At 59.8% G+C, this 23,732-nt stretch overlaps 2 protein-coding genes across 4 annotated transcripts in view; one reads left to right on the top strand and one right to left on the bottom strand.

Moving 5' to 3' along the window:
* Positions 1 to 10,343, top strand: part of LHPP (phospholysine phosphohistidine inorganic pyrophosphate phosphatase) — a 108,982-nt gene extending 98,639 nt beyond the window's left edge. Inside the window, exons 7-8 of one of the 2 annotated variants that reach the window (XR_002125309.1) lie at positions 7,547 to 9,582; positions 9,789 to 10,343. Coding sequence is in view for 1 of the 2 variants with exons in the window: in XM_019654196.1 (XP_019509741.1) it covers positions 7,547 to 7,643 (97 nt within the window). In the remaining variant the exon portion in view is untranslated. Of the gene's footprint in view, positions 1 to 7,546 lie in introns of both variants that reach the window. The other variant, XM_019654196.1, reaches the window with a different exon arrangement.
* Positions 10,344 to 11,976: 1,633 nt separating this feature from the next.
* FAM53B (family with sequence similarity 53 member B) overlaps positions 11,977 to 23,732 on the bottom strand; it is a 108,458-nt gene continuing 96,702 nt past the window's right edge. For both annotated transcript variants that reach the window (XM_019654193.1, XM_019654194.1), the window contains exon 5: positions 11,977 to 16,222. In XM_019654193.1, the coding sequence (XP_019509738.1) occupies positions 15,854 to 16,222 (369 nt within the window). In that variant the 3' untranslated portion in view covers positions 11,977 to 15,853. The remainder of the gene's footprint in view (positions 16,223 to 23,732) is intronic.

Below are 23,732 nucleotides of genomic sequence, written 5' to 3'. Positions count from 1 at the left end.
CAGCATATCGGTGGGCAGCTGTGTGGCACCACCCGCTCATTTTCAGCGCACGCTGCCTCTGTTCTCACCACCTCCAGGCGCCTGCACTCGACGGGCAGTGAAAACTCCACAGGAAACAGCTGGTGCTGTGGGGTCAGTTCTGGTTGATGAGGTTCCATGGGCTGAAACACGCTGTCAACAGGCCCGTTTCCTCCCTGTGGACACAGCAGCCCTGAGGGCAGGTGCCAGGCTCCATGGCGAGGTCCCTTCTCTGTTGGGCTCGGGCCCTCACTGCCCTCTGCCTGGGTGGAATGCGTGCTTGCTCGGGCCTCGCCCTGGGTGCTGATGACCTCGAGGCCCAGATATAGAGTCCCGGAGTCCCAGAGTCGACATGGTTCTGCCCGGGCGCACAGCTCTCAGCGCCCTGTGTGCGGGTCCCCGTCGGTTGTGCCTCTTCATTTTCCTCGTCGGTTTCCCACAAACACTGTGCTGTCTTCACCCCATTTGTCCAGGCTGACCAACAACACTCCCCAGGGCCCGCCTCTGTCCTGGAGCTGCCCCGACGGGGGCTGTGCCCCTTCTACTGGGAGAGATTCCTGGTCCTTCCCAGCTGGAGACGGGTCAACCAGGGTGGGGTTCTGAGGCCTGGGGCAAAGGGGCAAACCGTTAGCATCCTTGCTCCTCGCCCCAGCTCATCACCATGTCAGCATGGGGGTCAGACGCCCAGGAGGACACAGGGACCACCAAGGCTCGGGGCAGGAAACAGAGATAATACCACCCTCCCCTCTCTCTAGGCGGCACCCCCAGCCCTCCGCAGCCCACACGTGCACATGCAGGGAGGATGTGTCCCCCATTGGTGGGCACGGGACCCTACCCCACCTTTAGCTCCTCTGACAAGCAAGGGCAGGAAGGAAGGGGGATAGCCAGCCATAGCCCCTGGGAGGGGTACCAGGGCTGGGGGGGCCAGTCTTGGGGTGATTGGAGTCTCTTATCATCGCACACAGAGCTGCCTATGACCTTACCCCTTCAAAAGCTCAGCCCTCATCTCTATCCGAGGCTACCACCCTGGCTGGGCACCTGTGATGCCCAGCCGTTAATGCCCTTTCCCCGTTAATGTCAGACCCCAAGCTCCACTTAGTTCCCCGAGGGGCCTGGCTCTGCTGAGGCGGGAGGAAGGCTTCAGGAGGGGGTTCAGGCTACAAGTCTCCCAGGGCACAGCTCTGCTCTCTCATTTGCACCCAGGCTTCATAGTGAGGGTAACCTGGGAAAGGGTTCCCTGTTCCCCTTCCCAACCTCGGCCTGTTACAGATGAGCAGACAGACAGGGGAGGCCCAGGCACCTGAACCTCCTACCCCAGGGGAGGTCCCAGCCCGCAGAAGCGTGTCCCCATTCTATTTCCTGGCCAGGGAGCCGCGGGCCTCAGAGGGGCCTGAGGCAAGGTCTCTTTAGGCCTGGGCTTTTATCTTAGTATTTTCTCCCTGCAATATTTTAAAGCAGAGGCCTCTGTCTGTGTGAACTGGTTGGACAAGGAGGGCAGGTCTCTGCCATCAGTGACAGGAGGTGCCCTAGGCTGCAGGGTCCCCAGGTGGGGCATGGGGGACATGGGAGCCAGGGGAGCTGAGGGCCTGGGGGCGTGATAAGGGACCCAGGCCTGAGGGCTGAGCTGATCTCTGATTGAGGTCAGGCACCTGAGGCTGGAGCCAATGACCAGGCCCTCAGCTAAGGCACGCACGCGGGCAGGACGGCCCAGGGCCTTGGCTCTGGCTTCTGTGACAACCTTCCAGAGCAGAGTCCCCGGGAAGTAGGGGCTCAGCAGACCTTGGCTGGATGAAGGCATGGGCTCAGTGGGGAGACGCTCCCATGTCAGTTTCTTTGTCAGCAGCAGGACCCAGTGCTTTCCCGGAGGCACCAGGTCCCACACTGGCCCAGGGGACAGAGGAGAAGTAGCCCATCTGAGATCTGTGGCCGACTCCGCCCTCTCAGCCACCCCACCACGAGACAGACTCCTGACCCTCGGGCACCTGCCTGCAGCCAGCTCAGGCCAGGAGGTCAATGGCTGCCCCACTGGGCCTCCAGCAAGCTGCTATCTTGACAGTGTGCGTCCTGGGCCAGCAGATGGACAGCAGGAAGCCCTGTGGCACAGGCCTCGTGTTTGGGCCACAGGCAGTGGCGGGAGTCCCATCGTCAGCCTCCAGGAAAGCATAGGCGAGGGTGAGGGGGGGGCGCGGATCTCCAGGCAGCATCCTCTGGGCATTTGCAGGGGGCCATGCCCCCAATTACAAACAACTGTGCAGGCACCTGGGTCTTGGACTCCTGGGGCTTAGGTGGAAAGAGGCCCCTAGCTCTGCCTCTCACCTCTGGCCCCAGGACATGGCACCCTCTGTCCTTTTCTTCCAAACTGGTCAGCACAGCCTGAGTTAGCATCACTCTCAGTGGTGTCACCCTCCCGGTCCAGTTGCCTGAATTCACTTGGTCAGCCCACCCCCAGCTTCCGGCCCTCAGCCAACAGGGGTGTGGCTGGTCCTTTCAAAACAGCTGGGGACAAGGAAACATGCTCCCGCTCCCATCCCCCCGCCCCGTGTGGTCAATGCTGGGGCCTCTGGTTTCAGGAACCTCGGTGTGGCCTTAACCTGGAGCAGACCCGGGTGGGGAGGTGGCACTGACGCCTGAAGACCTCAGGGAGACGCTGTACCTGTGTCCCCCTGGCGGGTCAGGCCAGGGATGAGGCGCTGGCCCTTGTGGGCCCGGGAGAGGGAGGCGGCATGGAGACTGACTTTCCTGGGCTTCTGCCTGGAAATCTGGCTGCCATTTTCCTTCAGCCGGTACAAAGACAGTCCCTGTGACACGGTCCAGGCCCACCCACAAATTGGCCTTGTTCTCTCCTCTGTGGCTCCCTCTTTCCCTCGGCTCACAGGACATGAGGGGGAGGAATAGCTAATGAGAGGCAGCACCCTGCCTGGGTGGAGGCCTTTGTTCATTCACTCGACTGTAGACACTTCCTGGGTGCCTGTGCTGGGCCAGGCCTGCGTGGGTGACCACTCAGGGCAGGAAGCCTCGCCCCTCCATCTAGGCAGCCCACGTCAGTGGGGCACCAGCAGAATGGTATGGGGGGGGGGCAGGGGACAAGTTAGAGTTGGACATAGGAATAAGTGGGTGAGGTTTTGAAGGATGAGTAGGAGTTTGCAGGTGGAGCAGGACCTAGTGACCATGCCATTCCTGAACACAGTATGGACAGAGGTGTGGGAGAGCAGTAATGTCTGAAGAGCAGCAGGACCTATATATTTTTTTTTTAGCTGAGCCATTCTGCCGCTTGTTGGCAGCTCAGCAGCAGCTCAGATCAGGCCGGGAATTGAACCGGTGACCCTGTTGCTCAGAGCTCACTCTCTTGAGCGAGCTCTTAACCACCTGAGCCACTCGGCCGGCCCGACCACGTGCGTTCTGTCGCACCTCCCTTCATGCTCAGAGTGGCCCTGAGAGCCGAGTCATATGCCCACTTTACAGATGAGGAAACTGAGGGCAGGGAGGTGAAGAGACAGCTCGTGGGGAGCAGAGCAGGGAGCCCACTCTGTGTGGGCCTGGGGCAGGGGAGGGACCTCCGCCAAGCCTCAGCTGAGCCCGTGGGGTGCAAGACAGAGGGGCGATCGGGGACACAGTGGGTGCTGCCCTCTCTCTGACTGAGACTCTGGTGTCTCTCCCACCCAGCCCCAAACTGCCTACAGTCTGTCTCTCTGCCTCCTTCCTGTTTCCCTGCCCCCTCTCCCTCCGTGGGTCTCTGTCCCCTGCTCTCTCCCACCTTCTTTTCTCTGTTTCCATTTCCACCTCCTCTCTCTGCCTGTCTCCCTGACTCCGTTTCTCATCCGTCCGTCCCTCCGTCTCTTTCTGTTTCTGTCACGCTTCCCTTCCTCCGCCTTCCTCTCTGTGTAGCCCTGGGTCCCTCTGTCTGTCTGTCTCTCCCCACAACGTCCCCGCCCCATCTCAGCCCCCCTCGCCCTTCCCCGCCCACGTGTCGTGCTCTGTCCTGGCAGGGCCAGTGGGCTCTCTCGGCCCCTTGCCCCGTCACCCCCTCTGCTCTGTTCCTACTGCCAAGGGCATGTCTTTGCTGGTTTTCTTGGTTTAGCCTCTGGAGTGTGCTGTCTTTGAGGCTCCATGGGCCACAGGGCACTGGCCAGCATGGAGTGGGGTCCACCGGGCCAACGTAGCTGCTTCCGGGCCTTTGGGCCTTCGGGCGGACCCAGAACAAGTCCCTCCGTGAGAGCCGCAGCCCACGGCAGCGTCGTGTAATTAACACATAAAAGTCCACGATTTCCTCTGTGTTGGCAAACACCGGCCGGCTGCTAATGCAATCCTTTCTTTTAATGGAGTCTCGAATTTAAATGATATGTAATTAAACATAATTAGCCATGCACGCCATTCGGCTAGGTACCGTATGCTGAGCGGGGCTGGCTAGAATCTCATTACAAAGCATTTCTTTTATGGGCGGATTCACTTGGGGTTGAGTTCATTGGCCAGTAAACCTGACCCGAGGGTCCAGTGAAGGTATCTGAGGAGGAGAGTCCTGGGGGCGGCTGCCCAGAGGCTTGGGGGGATGAATCGGGGTGGGGGTGTTTGCTGGCAGAAGTTTTGTTCCGTTTCTGACCTCACCGTTGTGGAGAGAAAAGTTGGGACTCTGACGGGAATGGTGGGAGGGCTCCCAGAGCAGGGCAGGCGTGTCGGCACCCGGGCAGGCACAGCCTAAAGCCTGCCTGGCTGTGCCACTGCCCCCGACAGCCCCTCCTAAGTGGGGGCAGGAGCTCCCCCACCACGTCTGTGAGTGGGGCTCCGAAGCTGCCCTCAGGCCCCAGGGGTAGCTGAAGGGAGCCTGAAAGAGCATGTCCAGGATCACAAGGGACTCGAGCCTCCTACACATGGGCCCAGCAAGAGGTGAGAGCAGGGGCTGGGCCGCAGCGCTGGAGCCAGCCGCTGGCCACTTCCTTCAGGCCACTGGGATGTCTCCAAAGGGCCCTGGTCCAGCCCGCCTGCTCCTCCCACTCCAGCGCCCATGGTTACCACACCCCCGCCCCCCCACTCTGTCTTCCCTGTACCTCACATACTGTTGTGTATCTGTAGGTCCCGGCTGTGTGTCCTGCTCCATCTCCCTGCCCAGCCCCAGCCCCGGCACACGGCGTGCTCCCCAACAGAGCTCTCAGTAGTCACGGTAACGGTGCTGAACGCCTGTGCCAGGCCTCGCCCTCCGGCCTCATATCCCCGCAAGGAGCAACCATCTCCTGACCCTTGCACTGGACAGGCTGGGTGTGCCTGTTCCAGAACTTGTTATGAACCGGTCGTCCCGTGTGGGTCCCATGAGCCAGGCTGCTTGTGCCCATCGTGATGCCCGTGGGTGACGCTGGACAGACATTGCAGCGTGGAGTAATTCGTTCTGGGTGCATTGTTGCACTGTCCCCAGGTGTGCCTACACCACAGCCTGCCCCTCTGTCCTGCCGAGGGCCATGAGTGCAGCTTTCATCTTTTTGCTTTTACAACTAGAGCTGCTTGGAACATTCTAGACATGTCTTTTGGTGAAGACGTGGCACTTTTGTGGTGTGCATACCTAGGAATGGAATGGCTAGGTCACGAGTAGGTACCAATAGTTTTCCATAGTGGCCATGCCACCTTTTGAGAGTGACAAGTATGTATTTCAGCACTGATGCAGGATAATGTAAATTCCCACATTTACTAGATTGTGTGTGTCTGTGATGGCAAGAACGAAAGAATCATCCCTTAAAATACCTCCACGGACACGAGAGTTACTCTTACTGAGTTGCCAATCTGGCAGGTGGTGGGGAGGGTCCTCGTGCACTTGTCCCCTGTCTGCCCCAAGGCTCATGGTGTGGGGCCTCACATTTCGGGGAGTCACACGCCCTCTGGGCACCTGCCCGTGAGTATGTTGATTCATAAGCTGCAGGGTGGCCACACTTGGGAAGCAGAGAGCGATGCCCATGGGCACTGGCATTTGTAGGTGGTCTCGGTGCTTGGAGTGGGCACTTCCGACCCGGGCCCTTTGTGGAGGGAACGTCCAGCAGTCGTGTGTACTCTGAGAGGCTCTGCCACCCAGAGTATGGCCAGGAGTCAGAAGAGCTGGGTCAGATCCCAGCTCTGCAGCCCCTGCTGTGTGACCGTGAGCAAGTCTCTGAACCTCTCTGAGCCCCCATTTCCTCACCTGTAAGATGGGGGTACCTGCCTCTTCCCTGAGGACCTAAGGTGAAGGTGATGAGAGATATGTGAAGGCGGTGCCTCAGGACTGCAGCCAGAGGGGAAGTGGCCCCAGCCCACACAAGAGGGTGGGTGAGTGAGTGGGGGTCCTCAGGCAGGGGCGGGGGACGGGGAGAGCCAAAGGTGTGCCCTCAGTCATAAGCAGTGTCCACGCTGCCCTCCCCCCTCCCAAGGCTGCCAGTTGCCCCTACGCCTGTTCTCAGCAGCCCCTGGGGAGGTGGCCCCCAGGCCGCTGGGCTGAAAACTCTTTAGAGGAAGAGGTGCCCTTGCCCATGACAGCCCATTCAGGGTGAAGTGCTTTGCAGAAACCAGACCCTTCAAAGGGACAACTTGGCTTTTAGGATGCTGTCAGAGCCAACTTCAGCCACTTCCTTCCAGACCAGGTTGGGAGCTTCCGAGGTGGTGGCCTGGCTACTGGGAGGGTGCTGTCAGGCCTTGGGGGAATGGGGGCAGCGGGCCCTTCGCGGTGTGGGGTTGCAGAGGGGGCCCCGATTCCTGCCAAGATCCAGCTCATGAATACTGGGGAGGGTCCTTCTGGTCACCAGGACCTGACTCTGCAGCTCACAGCACCCCCAGGCTGCCCATGACCCCCGGGACAAGGTCCCCCCGCTTTCCCTCCTACTACCCAGATTCCCTGGATGTACCCAGGAGCCCACCCCGAGCTCCAGTCCCATTACAGTTCCCCTCCACCTCCCGTGTGTCACGTGGCGCCCCACTCTACTTCAGGAGTCAGCTGACAGCCCCTCCTCCACAAAGCCCCCATGTGGGGTCCCCTTGATGCTGCATGGACCCCATGGGTGTCTGCTTTTATCACGTGGTTCATCCCCTTGTCCTCAGCCTCCAGCTGGAAATCTAGGGAATGTATGAAAGCTTTGGGATGTTCTAGCCCCCAAAGTTCCAGACAGAGAGCGGTTTTGCCAGGAGCCCTCTGTTGGGCAGGACTGGCCTCAGAGGGCTGAGCAGGTGGCATGTGGGCCCTCCGGGGTTTGGCAGGAAGGTGCTCAGACCACAGTCGAGCTCATGGCCCTACTTTCAAGGGTGTGATGCGGGCAGCACAGACAGAGCAGGGCCGTTGGTCACCACCACAGGGCTCTGAGCGGGGAAGTGGTTTGGGGGGGGCGGGGTGTCCAGGTAGACGGAACAGTCAGGAAGGGTGTGTGTCCGTCCTGAGGGAGGGTGGCCGGGACTGGGGCGTGGGAACGGAGGGGGACAGCTGTTGGTCACAGGCTGCCTGACCTGGCCTTGCTAGATATTGGAAGGCAGCAGCTTCAGGCGAGTTAAGATGGGGTTGCCAGCTGACCACTGCTCTGCTCTCCAGGCCCAGTGACGAGCGCCATCCGGAAGTGAAGGCTGATGGGTACGTGGACAACCTCGCGGAGGCCGTGGACCTGCTGCTGCAGCACGCAGACAAGTGACAGACCTGGGAGGGCCCCCCGCCTCCTGGCAGCCCTCCCTCGGTGCCTGGACCGGCAAGGCCCTATCCTTTGTCCTCCACAGGCAGGCAAGAGGGCACAGCCAGACAGCTGTGGGCTGCCCTGTCCCTGGGCCTGAGCTGGCCAGCCCTTCCTCTGTCTCCCTCTGCCGACCCCTCCCTCCCTCCACCCAGACATGTCCCCCAGTCTCTCAGACAGAGCGTGTCCCCTCCCTGATGGCCTGCTGGTGCTGCCCTAGTGAAGTCAGGGGAGCGGAACAGACCTCCAGGGAAGGAAACGCTCTGGGCGTGGGCTGGAGGTGCTCTGGAAATGTCCCCAGTGCACGTGCCCCGTGCACCTGGGCCTGGCAGTGCTCCATCTAACTGGACCCGGGCCATTTGCCCGTTGCCTCTCCATCTGCACTCTTTGCATTTAGTGAGGAGCCTGGTGGAAACGGGGCCTCTCGTGCAGTCCATGCAGCCCCGAGCTGAGCCAGCTTCCCTGGGACTGCCCAGCGAGCCCCACCCCCACCCACAGTCAGCGTGGCCGCTTAACCCCCTGCCCTCCCCTCACCCCACACAATGCCAGCCCACCACCTTTCCTGTCCCCAGAAGTCACCTTTGGAGCCAAAAGCTGGGGGCAGCTCCCAAGGGCACTTGGAAGACCAGGGGCTGTAGAACAAGAACGTCAACCTCTGGGCTCAAGGTCGCAGGCACAGAGGGTACTTTCTGGAGCCAGAACTCTATAGGCTTTAGTGTGGCTTGCCCAGTGTGTGGAAACTAACGGTTAAATAAGCTACTCTGACCTGCAGCCCACTCAGGCTTTGACGGCTGAGGGCCGTGGGCTGGGAGGCGGTGGGCAGGGGCTCCGCCTGGTCCCTGGTCCTGCCATGTGCTGCAACAGCAGAGGGCCAGGCCCTGAACATGTCACCTGCCCGACTCCTTCGTGTAACAAATGTGGAAACTGAGGCCCCGAGGGGACAGTGAACAGCCCTAGGTTCCGAGGGGACAAGGTGGACCAGGGGACAAATATCGGCCTTCCATCCAGGGCAGCCCCATGACCAGCGGTGGGGAGCCATGCGTTTCCCGAATTCCCTCCTAGCCCTGTTCAGGTTTCAAAATCGATCAGCTGAACAGGTTAATTGATTGCGCTGTTTCTCTCCAAATCATTCTTGGGAGATAACATCTCATAGAAAAAGTCCCGGGTCCTCCGTGACAGGGTTTACACAAAACAAAGGCAGACGATAACAGAACACTGGACTCACTGTGGTCCCCAGGCCCTGCCCCCTGACCAGCCCCATTAGATCAGGATTAGGAGGGACCGGTGGTGAGTCTTTTCATCAAGATGGGAGGCCACCAGGCTGGTGTCACTGGCCTGCAAGGGAGGAGGGGCGTTGGCCTGTGAGCTGGAAAACATGCAAAGCGCCTGCTCTTTGATCGAGTTCCCTAATTACAGCTTGTTGGGGACCCACATGGTGGCCTGGCTGGTGGCTGGTCAGCAGGTGCACAGGGCTGCAGCTCGCCAGGGCGTGGAGGGCGACTGCGCGGGGACAGCCCTCAGCCTTCTGCCTGGTGGTTTCCTGTTTTCTCGTTCTCCCTTCGCAGCTGCCCCTGCCTGCTGCCCTCTGCAGGAGCTTGCGGCCGGGCAGCGCCCGTCTGGAGGAAGGAGGCTGGTGCTCTCTCTCCATGGACAAGCGGGGTTGCCTTTGGCAAGCTTTTGCCCAGGAGTGGGGACAGGGAGGGTGTCACAGGGATAGCAGGTGCAGGCCCCTGCTTTGTCTGGGCAGAGGACACGGCGCCCCCTCCCCAAGCTGTGGGTTCAGTGAAGGGGGTGATGTCATCTCCTTTTACAGATAAGGAAACTGAGGTGCAGAGAGAAAGGGCCTCGCCGACTCACCTCCAGGCTGACTGTGGGTCAGGGCAGAGCTGAGGCCCAAATCAAGGTCTGTCCTGCATCCATGCCTTTCTAGTCCCTTCCACAGTCCGTGGCGGTGGCCACAGGTAGCCCCAGTGGCTGTGGCTTTCCTGAGAGTCAGCACAGTGGTGTCCTCCCTCTAGAGACGAAATGTTCCTTGGAATTGAGGTCCAGCCCTAAATTTGGGGGGCAGTGTAACTCCTGAGCTTCAGCTGCCTCATCTTTCCTCAGCAGGCATGCACTGAGTCCTGCCAGGGACCAGGCCACACAGGGTGCCCTGTCGCTTGGCTGGGGATGGTGACCCGTTTTGCTGCCACCCGAGGTGACGGTGCTGCCCAGAAGTAGGAGGCCCTTCCTCGCCCGGGGTCCTTCCAGCTGCCTGGTCCTGGCTGCTGCAGACCTCCTTCCGTACCCCCAAGCGGGGCGGGCAGAGTGCTCAGGCCAGAGATGGAAGGTGCCATCGGCCACAGCGGGGCTGGAAAGAGCCAGGCTGGGGGGCCTGGTCCTCAGCACCAAGTGTGCGCCTGCCCCCCGGCCTGGCTCGCTTCAGCACTCCTCTCGTCCAGGTCAGTTGAATGAGGTCCTTCAGGCTCAGGAGGGCCGAGTCCCGTCCTGCTGGGCTGTTCCCACCCCTCGCAGGGTGGGCAGGTGGGAAGAGCACAGAAGGGGGGGTGCAGGGGGGGCCCGTTGCTCGTGGTTCCGCCTCCCGCCCCGGTGTGATTATCCACGGCTCCGGCCTCCCCTCTGAGAACTGTCCTAGTTTAGATAATAAACATATCAAGCACTTTGCAGGATCTCATTTTTTTTCTTAAGTTTTGATTCTTCTTTTAGATTATAAAAGCAGTATGTATTGCTATAGGAAATTCAATAGAAAAGCATAAAAGAACCAAGTCACTCAGAGTCTGACCACTGTGAATATTTAGGGCATTTCCTCTTGGCCCTCTTACCACGGGCAGATGGATGTTTTTAACACACTCTGGGTTATGCTGTACGTCTCGTGTGGTACTGTGGTTATTTTGCATTGAGTCTCATTTAAGCTCCCCAAGTGTTAAGTGGGGCTGGACCCACCAGCAGGGCAGAGTGGAGCTGCTGCCCAGCGAGTCTCAGAGCCTGTGCTCGGGGCATGACCTGCCTCCAGCAAATCTTGGGCTGCAGAGGGCCATGTACTTCCCCTGCCATGGGGGGCACACCAGAGCAAAAGGCGGGCGGCCACAGCTGGGCGAGCTGAGCTGGAGCAGATGATGGAGCCCAGCTCGGGACCTCATCTGAGGGGGGCAGGTAAGGGCCGCTTAGGAGGTCCATCCAGGGCCATGCTGTGCCCTTCCCTCAGGCGGGGAGGGGAACATGTGGGGACCATGGTGCTTGGCAGAGCCTCCCCTGGCCCCTGCCCGGCCATCATGGGGGACGTGAGGCTGGGTCCCTGGGCCTTGGTGCTACAAGGCTGCCTGGTGGGACCTCCCCTCGTCCCCAGCTTCAGCCACAGCAGCCTTCCTTCCCCTGCCTCGTGAACTAGACATTCATAGGCCATTTTGTTTGAAAAGAGATCTGCTGCTAAACAGAAAACAGGCAGAGTCTCACAGAACTTTCTGGCATCCTCAGAACCCAGCACATGTTCTGAGGAAAACTCTATGGTTGGATGACGTGGGCAAATGTTGGGTTATCGCAATTACATAAGCCTCCACGCCTGTCCTCAGGCTGCAAACGTCCTGGTCTCCTGAGCTTAGTTAGCCAGGGGTCCCCAACCGGGTGCTCTGAGCCCACTGTGAGCCGAGCTGTGTGCGCTGGTGTCTGAGGCCCAGGCAGCCCCGGTGTGAGCCATCCTGTCCTCTGTGGCATGGGCCCAGCCTGTGCCACCTCCTTGGCTAGCCTGGTTAGCAGGTGGCCCTGTGGGGCTCCAGGCCAGGCCTGGCAGGCCACAGCAGTGCAACCTGGAGCAAACCGCCAAGTGGCTGCCTCTCAGCATTGTGGAGGGCCGGGCTGATGTGCCCACGAGCGTTCTGTGAAATTCCTCCACCCGTCCAGACTCGGAAATTACAGAGCGGGTAACTCTGCTGTCCTGGGATTCCTGGCCAGAGCGAGGAGCTGAGCCCCTCCACCCCGAACACACACACACACACACACACACACACACACACACACACACACACACACAGAGCCCTTGGTGCTGGGCTGCCCGCAGTACCTCCAGTTGGGTCCCTCATACCAGGGCAGTGGCCCCGGCCATAGCCAGCCCTCTCCTGCCCCTCACGGTCGCTTACATAGCCTCCTGTATTTGAGCCTCTCGACAGCTCTGAGGTGATCGGCACCCCCATTTTACGGACCTGAACCGAAGGCTTGGAGGGGACAGAAGGGGCCAGGCTCTGCCCCGTCATGGGGGCAGTTAGCCACACCCAACAGAAACCACACAGCCAGCTCCCGATGGTTGGATATTGAACCAGGAAGCTTTATTTACAAAGTAAAAGTAACGAGCAAATTCCTGAGAGACTAGAGCGGCTCCTAGTGCAAGACAGTGGTGGCCTGCGTGGGGGGCCAGGCTGCGGGGGTGGAGGTGGGTGGCACAGACCCAGCGCCCTCGGCACAAAGGTCGCTCTGCCCTGGGTGGGGGCCTGGCCCAACCCCACGCGCTCTGGCCACCAGCCTTCCTGAAGTACATACGTGTCGGAAAGCATGCTGCAGCCCCAGAAACAGCCTACGCGCTGCCACCAAGCCTCCAGGACATCCCCCCCACACACTGGAATCACAATTTTTTTGCCAAAGAGACTATGCTAGAAGGTCAGACTGCCCTACCTAGGCTACAAGGTCTCTGCTGCGGTCTGGGATTTTTTTTTTTTAATCTTTTTCTTTTCTCTTTAAAGAGGCAATGGTTTCCTGTGACTGGCACCAGTGGGAGGGGTTTGACCACCTGTGTGGCTGTAGGAAGAGGCGGCCCCACTGCCTCTGTGGGAGCAGAGTCTGGGCGGCACCTGCCAGGCTGCCCAGCCCTGGTGTTTGAAGGGACCGCTCACGCTCCAGGCGCAGAGCCAGAAGCGGTCATCACTTAGGTGACCGGCCCCGAGGCCAGAGGGCATCACTTCAACCTCGTGCGCCGACACGGAGACGCAGCAGGGCATCCAGTGTGCTCGAAACGCCGCTCAGACAGGCGGTGCCCTGAACGCCCCCTCGGGCAGCGTCAGCCGGACCTGGGGACCCACACGCCACCCGCATGGGGAGACCCACTTGGAAGTTTGGGTTTTCTTTCTTTTTTTTTTTTTTAATATAATGCGAGCTTTCCTTTATTGAAATTTTCTTTCAGAGTACAAATTCACAAAACTTTCCTGCTACAAAAATTTTGTTGAAAAGTAAGGCTTTCTGAGAATGAAACTCCGTATACGTGGTCGGAGCAGGCTCCCCTGTGGCCCGGGTGTCGCGTGTGCCTGTGGGCCCTGGGCCGGGCCCCGCCTCCACTGCGAGTAAGGCAAGAGGGTTTGCGGCACTGTGAACAGTGGGGCCCGGCCCCCACGGCAGACAGCGGCTTTAGAGGGCGCGCCTTAGGAGTGGGCGGGGATGCCATGTGACAGTGCGCCTCTCCTCCCCACCCAGCTCTCCTGGAGCCACGATCCTGCTCTTGTCCTTCAGGCCCCCCCACCCCCCAAAGGCAGTGGTCTGGCCCAGCTCTCCCTCAGTCTCCCTTCACAGGCAGGACTTCATGGGCATCAGCTGCAAAAGGCAGGGCCCCGACAAAAGTAAGGCTTTTGTGGGGTGAGTCCGCCGGCCCACCTACTGCCCCTGGGGACAGAAGCATGGGGGGGGGACCTGCTGGGTTGAGCCTCCCTCCGTTCAAGAGCTCTAAGACCAGAAGACCTGGGGCCAGCGGGGTGGCGGTACTTCTACGTGGAGTCTGCACACTCCCATCAGGACCAATGTGAAGTCAGCTGAAGGCCTTCTTCTCCGAGCACAAAGGACATCGGCCATTCTCTCCCCTCGTTGCTGATGCTGTGGGTTTGAGCTAGGAGATCCGCCAGGGGGAGGACAGTCAAGAGCGGCCTGAGGCGACTGGGAAGGGCCAGACCCTGCCTTGGACCAGGATCCCTTCAGCCTGAAAGGGCCCCAAGGCTGTGCTTGCGGGTCAGTAGGACCAGCTTAGGGGTAGGTGGCCGGCAGGGTCTGCGGGCAGGTCACCTGGGACACCCACCCCCATGTGCATCCCCTCCTGGCTCTGAGGAAAGGCATATGGGGGCTGCTGTCCAGGCCCGTCCTAGCTCAAATCCCCACCCCTCACTGCGGTGTGGACCAGGAGATGGGGCCTTGCCTCTCCTGGCGGAGGAAGGACTGTTTCACGGGCCGTGGTCCCTCTGTGGCCCCTCTGGGTGTGGGCCAGATGCCAGTACCTCCCACCCCAGGCTTTCTGAGGACATGAAGCACTCAATTCATACTCTGCCAGATGTCACCCAATGACAGCCCCCGCCTCCTCCGGTCACCTCTAAGAAGACATGGCCTCCCCAACCCACCAGGTGGGGATTGGGCGAGATCGTCTACCAGAGCCACCAGCTCTGTGGTTTGGCTCTCCAGGGGGAACCAGAGGCGAAGCTGGTTCACACCCCAGGCCCTGCCCAGCGCCCGCACACCCATGTGCTTCCCAACCAGAGGCTTCGATACCATCTCCGAGGCCACTGACTTGGGGTTTTCTGCAAGAACCTTATGGCTGACTTGTAGGAAAAGCCACCTATAAATCAGGACCTGAGACACCACACTTATGATATAAAAAAGTGAAGGTTTAAGTAAAGCTTCCCAATTGGGTCTCTCTTTAGGGGAAAAGCAATGAGGCATTTGCTGTTAACAAGATGAGCAGAAGCAGCGTGACTACGAAAGTGCCTTTTCACGTGTCAGCAAACTCCAGAGAGCGCACCAGTTATTTTTAGCCTTTTGGGAAAAGGAGCCACTTGCTCATAAGCCGACCCAATTGCTATTGTCTGCAGAAGATGCGGAGCTTGCTAAAAGCCCAATTCCAAGAGAGCAGCGCCCAGGGCACGTGTCTGCAGCCAGGCTGGACGGGAGCCGCTGAGAGCGAGACCTTGGGGGGCAGGGATCCTTGTCACCACCGCCACCAGGGAGTCTGCGGGGTGCGAGGAACTGGGAGGGTGCCAGTGTGCCTCCAGGTGGGGCCGCAGCAAGGAGGCAGCACTGAAAACGCTCTGCTCCCCCAGCTGACTGGCAGGTGGGCTAGTCCCGAGGCCAACGCGGCACCTTGATTAAAGCCAGCGTCCCCACCACCAATGAACACTGCAGGGGCCTTCAGATCCTTGATCCAGGCCCCGCCCAGAGCGGCCAGCAGACATCCTCCACCCCTGAAATATGCACGGGACTTGGGTTTGTGTAACTGCTCATGGCTCCTCCCTCCTGAGGACATCTTCAAGAGGTTGCCCTTTTATGGTGACATCTCTCCAGTCACCTGAATCAACTAACTCATCACTTAGTGACAGGTGAGCCACAGGGAATGGCTGCCAGCTGCCAACGCTGCCAAAGCGGCCCCCGGAGTGGCAGAGAGCCACGGGGTCAGGCTCTCTGTGCATGGCAGAGGTTAAGTGGGTCTGTCTTTTCGGCCAACAGATCCACCAAATGTCTACCCAATGAAGATGTCCTCTACCAAGCACCCCAAGTTGTTCTCTGGGCCCTGAGAGTTCAGACGTGGAGGGCCGCCCCAGCACCCCTGGGCCTCTGTCTTTCACACTTGGAATTAAGGCCAAATGGTTCTGGTGTCACTACAGAAGGAAGCATCTCCTGAACCTTCCCAAGCCTGGAGCAGGGAGACCTGGGAGAGAAGGCACAGAATAAAACTGAGTGAAAGAAACAGTGGGGCCGACTCCCCAAAACTGAACCTGAGCAGGAGGCCAAGAAAGGCCGTGCCGCCACAGGATGGACCTGAGCCCAGGTCCCCCTGAGAGCATGCAGAGCGGAGCTGTGAGACTGCCCAGCGGGGGTGACCTGGATGCTGGTGGCTGATGTCCCACGAGGAAAGCGGGGAGAGAGACCCAAACCGAGCAGCTGCTCTAGCGGCTCCAGCAGTTCTGGGGACCGTGGCTGCTGTGCTGGTGAGCGGCTGAGGGTTCCACTGCGTGGTGTGGCCAGGTCGGCCAAGGCCCCCGCAGCCTGGGCCTCTCCAGGAGGTGGGTGGGCTCACTCCCTGGGACCCAACACCTTCCAGGAAGCTTCTGTCAGGCCCAGGGGTGGGGCTCCCCCCTTCAAGTGCCCACCTAGTGCCTAGAGGAAGGCTGTTGATCCTAATGCATCCCCACCCCTGACCGGGGGCCTGTGCCCCGCCCTTAGTTGTTCTCTATCTGTTCAATGTCCAATTCGCCGTCCAGGGAGCAAGGGCTGTTCCCGGGAGCCCCGCGGTCCCGCCAGGCCATGGCCGGCTCCCCATTCCTGCCGCAGACCTCGTCCGGGGCACAGCCATCTGACTCCTCACAGCACAGCTCCTCCTTGCAGGTGAGGTGGTCATCGAAGGATGTGGGGAGAGGCTCAGGGACTGGCGTCCCGGCGGGGGTCCTGCCCCCGGGGCTGGAGGCTGAGGCCGACAGCAGTGCGGTCCAGGACCGGGTGCTGCTGACGTGGAAGGTGAAGGGGCTGTGGGGGCCGCAGTCCTCCATCCCCGCGCTCAGGCAGCTGAGGCTGCTGAAGGTCTGACAGTTCTGTGGGAGACAGACACACATGTCACTCAGGGGCACGCCCCCTTCCCGGAACCCAAGAACCAGACGCCCCACCAAGCCAGGCCAGGGCCACTGGGGCTATCTGGAGATGGGCCCTCCAGGCGTTGGAAGACCACCCAAATCCCAGACTCCTCCACCGTCTGGGTAAGTGGCCAGCGACCACTCACTCATAAAGAAATACTTCCGGCCAACGAATACTGTTTAATAAAGAAATGCAAAATTCAGTTATTCACCTACAAAGTGGCAAAGAGCACAGCTTGCTAATTAATACCCACTTTGGGGCGGTGGTGGGGGGGGGGGCTCAGAGCCTCATTCCCACCTTTCTGAAGGGCGATCTGGTGAAAAGGTACCCATGCCCTCAGGCAACTGCACTTTTGGGTTTTTTATCTGAAGGAAACAACTTAGGACGCACAGAAAAATTCAGCAACGTGAATGTTCCTCGTCACACTGTTCAACTGAGAAGCGGGTCCCAAGTCCCCCATGACGATGGTGCCAAATGCGTGCCCTTCCAGACAAGGAAGGCTCTTGAGCTCTTAGAGAACATTGCCTAGTGAGTCCGCTGACGCAAACGGAAGCCTCGCCAGGCTGCACTCTGCACAAAGGGGTATGATGCCCACCCACTCACCGCGACCAGGGAGGGGAGACGGGGCCGGGAAGGCTGAGCTGACGTCTGCAGCCATCCAGGGAGCTGGTTTCCACGAGAGCCCGGGGCCCAGCCTGGAGATGCGGACTCTCTAGGGGGAGAAGCCTCCTGGGCCTTCAACAGGCACTCAGGCGGCAGATGCCTCAGGGCAGCTGGAGTGGCTGGGCTCACCAGCCAGGAGGCTTCCTGGGCCTCAGCTGCCTCACCTATAAGAGGCCAGAAGTGGGCCCTGTGAGGCCCCATTGGGAGAGAACGGCTGTCAAGAGCTCCGGCCTATAGGGCTGGCCCCATGAGTGTGCTTACAAGGGCCCTACGCTTGCGTTTCTGCTCTGCTGTTGCCATCCTGAAATTCTTAATAGTTTTTTTAAAAGGGACCCACATTTTGGTTTTGCATTGGGCCCATGACTTAAACAGCCAGTCCTACATGTAAAGCTTATTAAAACTTTGTTGACTCAAAACTCAGCCACAGTGAAAACCAAGACCCGCCCACTGAATGCCCCAGCTGGTGGCACACCCCACCCGCCATGGAGGGATGTGACGGCCACAATGGAGCAGTGTGTCCTGCCCAGACTTCATCCCTGGGTGAGCCCACCCCACGCTGACATCCAGGGCACAGCCTACCCCAGGCCCTGCAGCTGCCCCATGTCTGCCACGCCCTGCGCAGGGTCCCTCCCAGCCCCTCCTGGAGCTCACGCTCCCCAGAAGCTCAGCTCCCACCGAGGAATGCTGCATGGGCCCGATGGAGGCCTGGAGGCCTGTGTGCCCTCAAACATGTCTGGGGAAAGCTGCAAAGCTGCTAACAAGTTCAAAGCGCCACACGAACACATCATTCTGGGTGAAATGGCTGTTACAGGACAAACAGTCCCCTGCCCCAAACACTGTTCCCTTGAGACCCAGCCCTGGCCCAGGGATGGGCCGTCTACTTGGGAAAAGGCCTGCCCAGGTAACAGAGCTCAGAAGGAACCATCAAGCGGCCTCAGGCTAGTGGCTGGAGACCGGGACAACTTAGAAATGGAGGCCCTAGAAGTCTGGTTGCTCCCATCAGACCCCACAGACCTCAGCTGTAGGCAGCCACATGTCAGCGCCCCCCCACCCCCCAGTCTCCCTGGGGCTTTCCAGCCAGGAGCAGCAGCCTTTCTGTGCAGATATTTGCTCCTACACCCTCCTGGATGGGAGGCCCCTGGAGACAGAGACAAAGTGAGGGGAGGGCAGGGGACAGCCCACGGCCGGGGACAGGCTGATACGAGAAGCCAGAAGACCAGGCCGGGGGCCTCAGGGGAGCAGCTCCCAGCTGCTCTTCGCACCGCGGAGCTCCCCGCGGGTCCGGCTCAGGGCTTCCCCGTCCTGGCTGCTTCTCCCGCCACCCGCCAGGTTTCTCTGTGAGCCTCCCCCGTCCATCCCGGGGACCAGAGTCCCCACCTCACGCTCTGCTTCTAAGGAGTGACCCATGACGGCAGGTGAAATCACACGACTGCTCTGCTCGCCAGTACTGCTGTTCCACCCAGAACAGTAGCGCCAGGCACAGGTCAGAGGCCAGCCATGGGGTCCCATCAGGGTCCAGCTGTCAGAGCCAGCCTGCCTCACACTGGCTGGGGGGGCAGGAGGACACCTGTCCTTGATCAGTTCGTGTCCTCGGTGTAAGGCCCACGTGAGACTTGCTCTCAGCTTTGTCCTGGGACGAAACATGCCTCCCCAAGGCACCTTGGCTTTTCCCATTTTACAGATCTCTTTGTGTTACAGATTTTTAGGAGATACCCAAATCCCTCTAGAAAGATGGGTATAAATAAGCCCACCCAACAAGTCAGGGTTAGCAGACCAGGTACCCAGCCTGGCCTACGCTTCCTGGAGCCTGAGGCCGCTCTGCTGGAAGCCGCCGGGCCCAGGGATCTGGCTGAGCGAGGCACTTCCTCCCCGAGACGCTTTCACGAGACGGAATTCTCCAAGAATCAAGAAAACACCAGGCCATGAGAATGGCTAGCGGCCTGGAAATTTTCTAAGTCTCGCTTATGCTGAAAGCTGGCACAGAGACGGCAGGGCATGTGGTTTCCTGGGGAGGTTTTTTTTTTCCCCCCCCTAACTATGTCAGAAAAGAGGAAAAAGGCACCAGCATATTTTGGGCCTATCTTTAATCCATCTTTGATAAATGTGAATTTTGCATGGGGGCTGCACTCTCTCACAGGAAGCCCCGGGGCCCAAGAGGTCCTGGGCCAGAGCTGTGGGTCGGCGTTGGGTCTGGCAGGTGCTGGAGATGACCTCACTGGTCCTGCTGGAGGCCAGCCCTTCGTTCTGGGCATCTCATCACCATGTTCCTGCCACAGCCCAGCTCCACTTCCTGCATGGGGCAGGTCAGCTGGTCACCCAGGCCTGTGTCAAGGCCTGGCCTGTTTCTGGGACATGCTTACCTTTGGGTCCCAGAAGAGGCAGCCCTTTGAGCCTGGACTGCGTCCCTACCCTCAGGAATAAGGGGAACAGCTGCCGGCTGCTGAGACCTGACAATAGGAAACGGAGTTGCCTTGGGGAGCCTCGGGGTCTCAGGGAGCACCCTGATTGGCACTGGATACTGCAGGCTCTTTCAAGATCACAGGTTGTAGGATCCAACAGTCCAGGGGGCAGGAAATATCTGTGGGGTGGAGGATGGCCCTGGGCAATTCCTAGGAAGTCCCCACCTTCCTGCGCCACCATCTCCTCAACTCACTGCTGCGGAGGCCGCGCATGTTTACTGAATCCCTGTACACCTGGCAGGCCCCTTCTCTCCCACTAGAACCCAGTTTTGCATTCTCCCCTGTAGAAGCCAGCCCCGAGCCCTTGCCCACAGCCCTGACCCTACACCCCACTGCCTGGCTCAGGGGCCAGCTCACAGTAGGTACCCAGTGCAGCCTGGGGACAGGAAGGAAGGGCCCAGCCGGTCGGGCCCAGCCGGTCAGCCCCACCTGACTCCGCCGGTGTGTCTGCACAGCCCTGAGGTCCCCAGGGTGCTGTGGGCAAGAGCAGACCTTGGTGGCCCAGAGCCCTGCACATCGTCCTCTGAGAGGCGGCCAATCCAGTGGCCTGGAGGCCCCCCTCTGCTCGCACCCCACAGGCCACATTGTGGCGCCCGTTGTTTCTGCACCAGGCCCCCGGGTGGCAGATGGCCTGCCCGAACACAGAAGGTGTGGAGGCCGATGCCAAAGGGCCTCCCGGCACTCTCACAATTGGAAAACAAACATTTTGTTTCTGTGGTGTATGTTCCGGCCAGCACACACTCAGGACGGGACTTGTGAAACCACCTCGCTCTCAGCTTGGCGTGAAGAGAACTCTTTGCCTAACAAAAGTCGAGGGACCTTTCCAAAGCACACAAGGGTCTGGCAGGGGGCCAAGGGCAACGCACTGCCGAGATGCATGCAGAGTCGGGGGACGACTCCTGCAGCAGGACTGGGGGCACGGAAGGTGGGTCCAAGGCCCTCAGGGGGCGGCGGGCACTGGTTCTTGTTCAGCTGCCGGAGCTGGGTGCCCCGAGGGCCACATCAGGGCACAGGGAGACAGGACCGCAGAGCACTGGGGCCCTCACAGCTCCACGTCTGTGTCACAGATACTGGCTTCTAGAGAAAGGGGATCCTTTTTGAGAAAATGAGCAAATCGCCAAACAGTTCATTAACTTCGTTTTGCAGATGGGCAGACTGAGGCCACGAGAGATGAGGCTTGCCCCACGTTGCACAGCTGGTGGATGTGCGACCAGACTTCCTGACTTCCGGGCCACGCTTAGGAAAGCACCCGATCAGGGAAGGATGGCAGCCTTGAGAAGGCTGGGCAAGCCTGGACTGCAATCCCAGCTCCCAGGTGTCCTCTGGGGGACCTTGGCAGATCGCTCAACTTCTGAGCCTCAGTTTCTCATTTGTACCATGAGGCTAATAAAAGCTCCAAAGTCACAGAATTGTTTAGAAGATTAATGCCATTGAGAGCACCTCCATCTCCATATTAAATCAGTTTGGTGTTTCTCCACTTTCCTACTCTCCTTATTGGCAGGAAAAAGGTTTACGCATTTCTAAAAATGGCACTTTGCAAAACTGTGCAGACAAAAAACCCCTACCAGCCCCAAGTTCCTGCACTTAATAATCACCAAATTAACTCTGAGTTTTACACAAGCACAGGACGTGACAACAGCAAGAAGGGCCAACCCTCCAAGTGGCAAAGGGGCCACACATGTGCCAGACATCTGCACATGGGCAGTCAGCCGTGGGCTCTTTCCCATGGCTGGAAGGCATTTTCACAGACACAGGAAGGGGAAACCCCTGGAAAACGTCTCACTGTGTAGGGTTTGCATGGCCCCCACCCGTGTGACTGGGGCTGGTTGGGGGCTGCTTTGTGCCCCAAACCCTGGCTTCCCCAAAGCAGGGCCCGTCTCCCGGATGGTGCCAGCCTTGTCCAAACGGGCCAGTGCTGGTCATTCAAAGCAGCTGCCTGCCCCGCTGAGCCCTGCAGGGCAGAAGGAGGAGGCGGCCTGTGTGTCAGAAAGGTCTGGGGGAAGCGGCCCCACGTGTCTGTGGGAGCGCGGGTGCCACGGGACTGTAACGACACACAGTGACGAGGGGCATTTGGGACAGGTGTCTCCAGTTCCGGAGCGTGTGAACCTGGAGCCCCCATTTCCACCTGTCATCTTATTTCTACACCTGGAGAATAGATGAGAAGCAGAGATTAAGTTCAAAGTGTCAGGTTTCCTTTCATTTTGGTGGGGGGACCTCTTCTTTCCTCCCCAACAAAATATAAATCATAAAGAAAGGCTTGCAAACATCATGGAAACACATGTGACCGATTTATCTGCCCAAATGGGCCTCAGCACAGAAAACTCCAGAAGCAAACAGTCCCCAAGCCCCTTCCAGTTGCTGAAGCACCCCCATCTTAGGACAAGCCAAGCCCCCCAGGGCACACGCACACCCCTCTTAACTGTGGGAGCCAGCATCCTGGCAGGTCCCAGACAGCATCTGTCTCATCTCACGCTGTCGACGTAGCCAGAATTGGGGGCAGGCTCAGGAGTAGGGACACGCCGGAGTTCTCAAAGAAGGGGCCCCTCCCCTCTGACTGGACCAGCCCCGACCACCCCTGGGGTACCCTAGAGTGCCCAGGTCCTGAGACGAGGCCCCAGGGGTCAGTACAAAAGGTCCGGCTGCCCTCACTTCCGTAGTACCAAGGAGGGTCCCCCCACCAAATCCAGAGGGGCCCCTCACTGGCTACAAAGCTGGCCACAGCACATAGCATCCGCTCCCCTCCCTGTTGTGATGTGGTCCAAGGTCAGGGGTCCACGGGCAATGGCTCCTGCTAGGAAGGCACCATGGGGGTGGGGGGGCATCAGAAACGGGGCCTAGGCACAGCTTTCGGGGGGTTTCAGGCACTCTGCTCCGTTCTGGGCCTCCATCTGCCCTCTGTGCTAAGGAGGGGTGGCCCCCAAGGGTCGCTCTCCCTGGCTCTGGGCCTCCCAGCAGTCTGCAGAAGGTGGGAGAGGACCAACATGCCTCAAGGTGTGCTATCCGGGACGAACCTGAAGGGGATGGGGGCTCCAGCCTGCCACGCACAGGTGTGGCCTGGGATAAGTCCTGCCAGCTGGGGCCCATCTCAAAATAAGCGTCGTCCCGCAGGAGCCCTGATGTCCCGCCCTGCCCCGGGGGGCTGCTGTACCAGCTTTGACGTGACTTGATGCCTGGCACCAAATCCAAGTCAGAACTGTACCATCACCCCAGTGGCCCCAAATGGCCCCCTTCTAGCCAGACCCTGTCCTGAGCTCCAGGCCCAATTGGCCTTACGAATGTCTCACGTGTCTCACACCTGACCCATCACCTTCGCCCCAAGTCTTCAGGGAAAGCAAACCCCTCACTCACTCGAGGGCCAGAGGCTGGCCTGCTGCACACTGCAGGCCCGGCAGCCCTAGGCCTGTGCCCGCCTGTGTACCCAGGCTCTCTCCCGCAGGGGGTGTCCTCCGTCAACCGGGACCATCCCCTTAATAAACCTCTCTCTCTCTTCCCAGCCCAGCTCAAGTGCCTTCCCCTGCCCCACTGAGCCCTCACGGCGCCTCCCTGCCCCACGCTCTCCATCCTGGAGCCCCCACTCTGTACCCACAGGCTGGCTGGCAGAGCTCTGGAGGGCTCACTGCATCCCTGTTGCCTGGAAGGACGGGATCCAGTGTTGAATGGAGGGTTGAAAATTATCCATTTGGGGTGGAATCCTGCCTCTACCACTAGGACTAGCGTTACCTTGGGCTCCTCATGCAACCAGAGTTTCTCTTTCCCCGTCTGTAAAATGGGGAAATAAAACTGCCCTACTGTGAGGCTGTACTGGAGCTGAAACGAGATTAGAAACAGGGCCTGGCTCAGCGAGATTTCAACACCGCTTTACGGGCTCAGCTGCACCGAGACGGAGGCTGAAGGTCCGCACCGCCATGAGCAGCCCCAGGGAGCACGCACGGCCCACCAAAAGCGGTCCCGGGAGCAGAAATCCCAGGCGTGCTGGGAGAAACAGGCTGCGCTGGCCGTTGCCGGCCACCAGAGTCCTGCAGGGGCCAGCAGAGGCGGCAGCCCAGCCTGGCTTGGCCAGCATGTCCCAGCGTGCCCGGGCAGGGCAGGTGGCCACGGACATGCCCGCTGGCAGTGGGCGTGGCAGGACATTCCTGAGCACATTCCGCCTCTCTGGGCTTGGCTGTCCCTACCCGCCGAGCCACAGGTGAATGGCAGGGCCAGTGTGTGGGGCCCTGCTGCTCCTGAGCCCAGAGGTCCCGTTAGAGCACTGCCTCTCCTGAGGGTTTCATCTCACCTGCAGGCAGGCAAAACGCCTGCTTAGCTATGGGGTGGGGTGCGGTAGGACAACTCTTGCCTACCAGGCGCT

This window comes from Hipposideros armiger, unplaced genomic scaffold (genome assembly GCF_001890085.2).
Source record: "Hipposideros armiger isolate ML-2016 unplaced genomic scaffold, ASM189008v1 scaffold_216, whole genome shotgun sequence".
Lineage (NCBI taxonomy): Eukaryota > Metazoa > Chordata > Mammalia > Chiroptera > Hipposideridae > Hipposideros > Hipposideros armiger.
The sequence above is the reverse complement of the archived record's forward strand: the minus strand, read 5'-3'. Positions and strand labels throughout refer to the sequence as shown.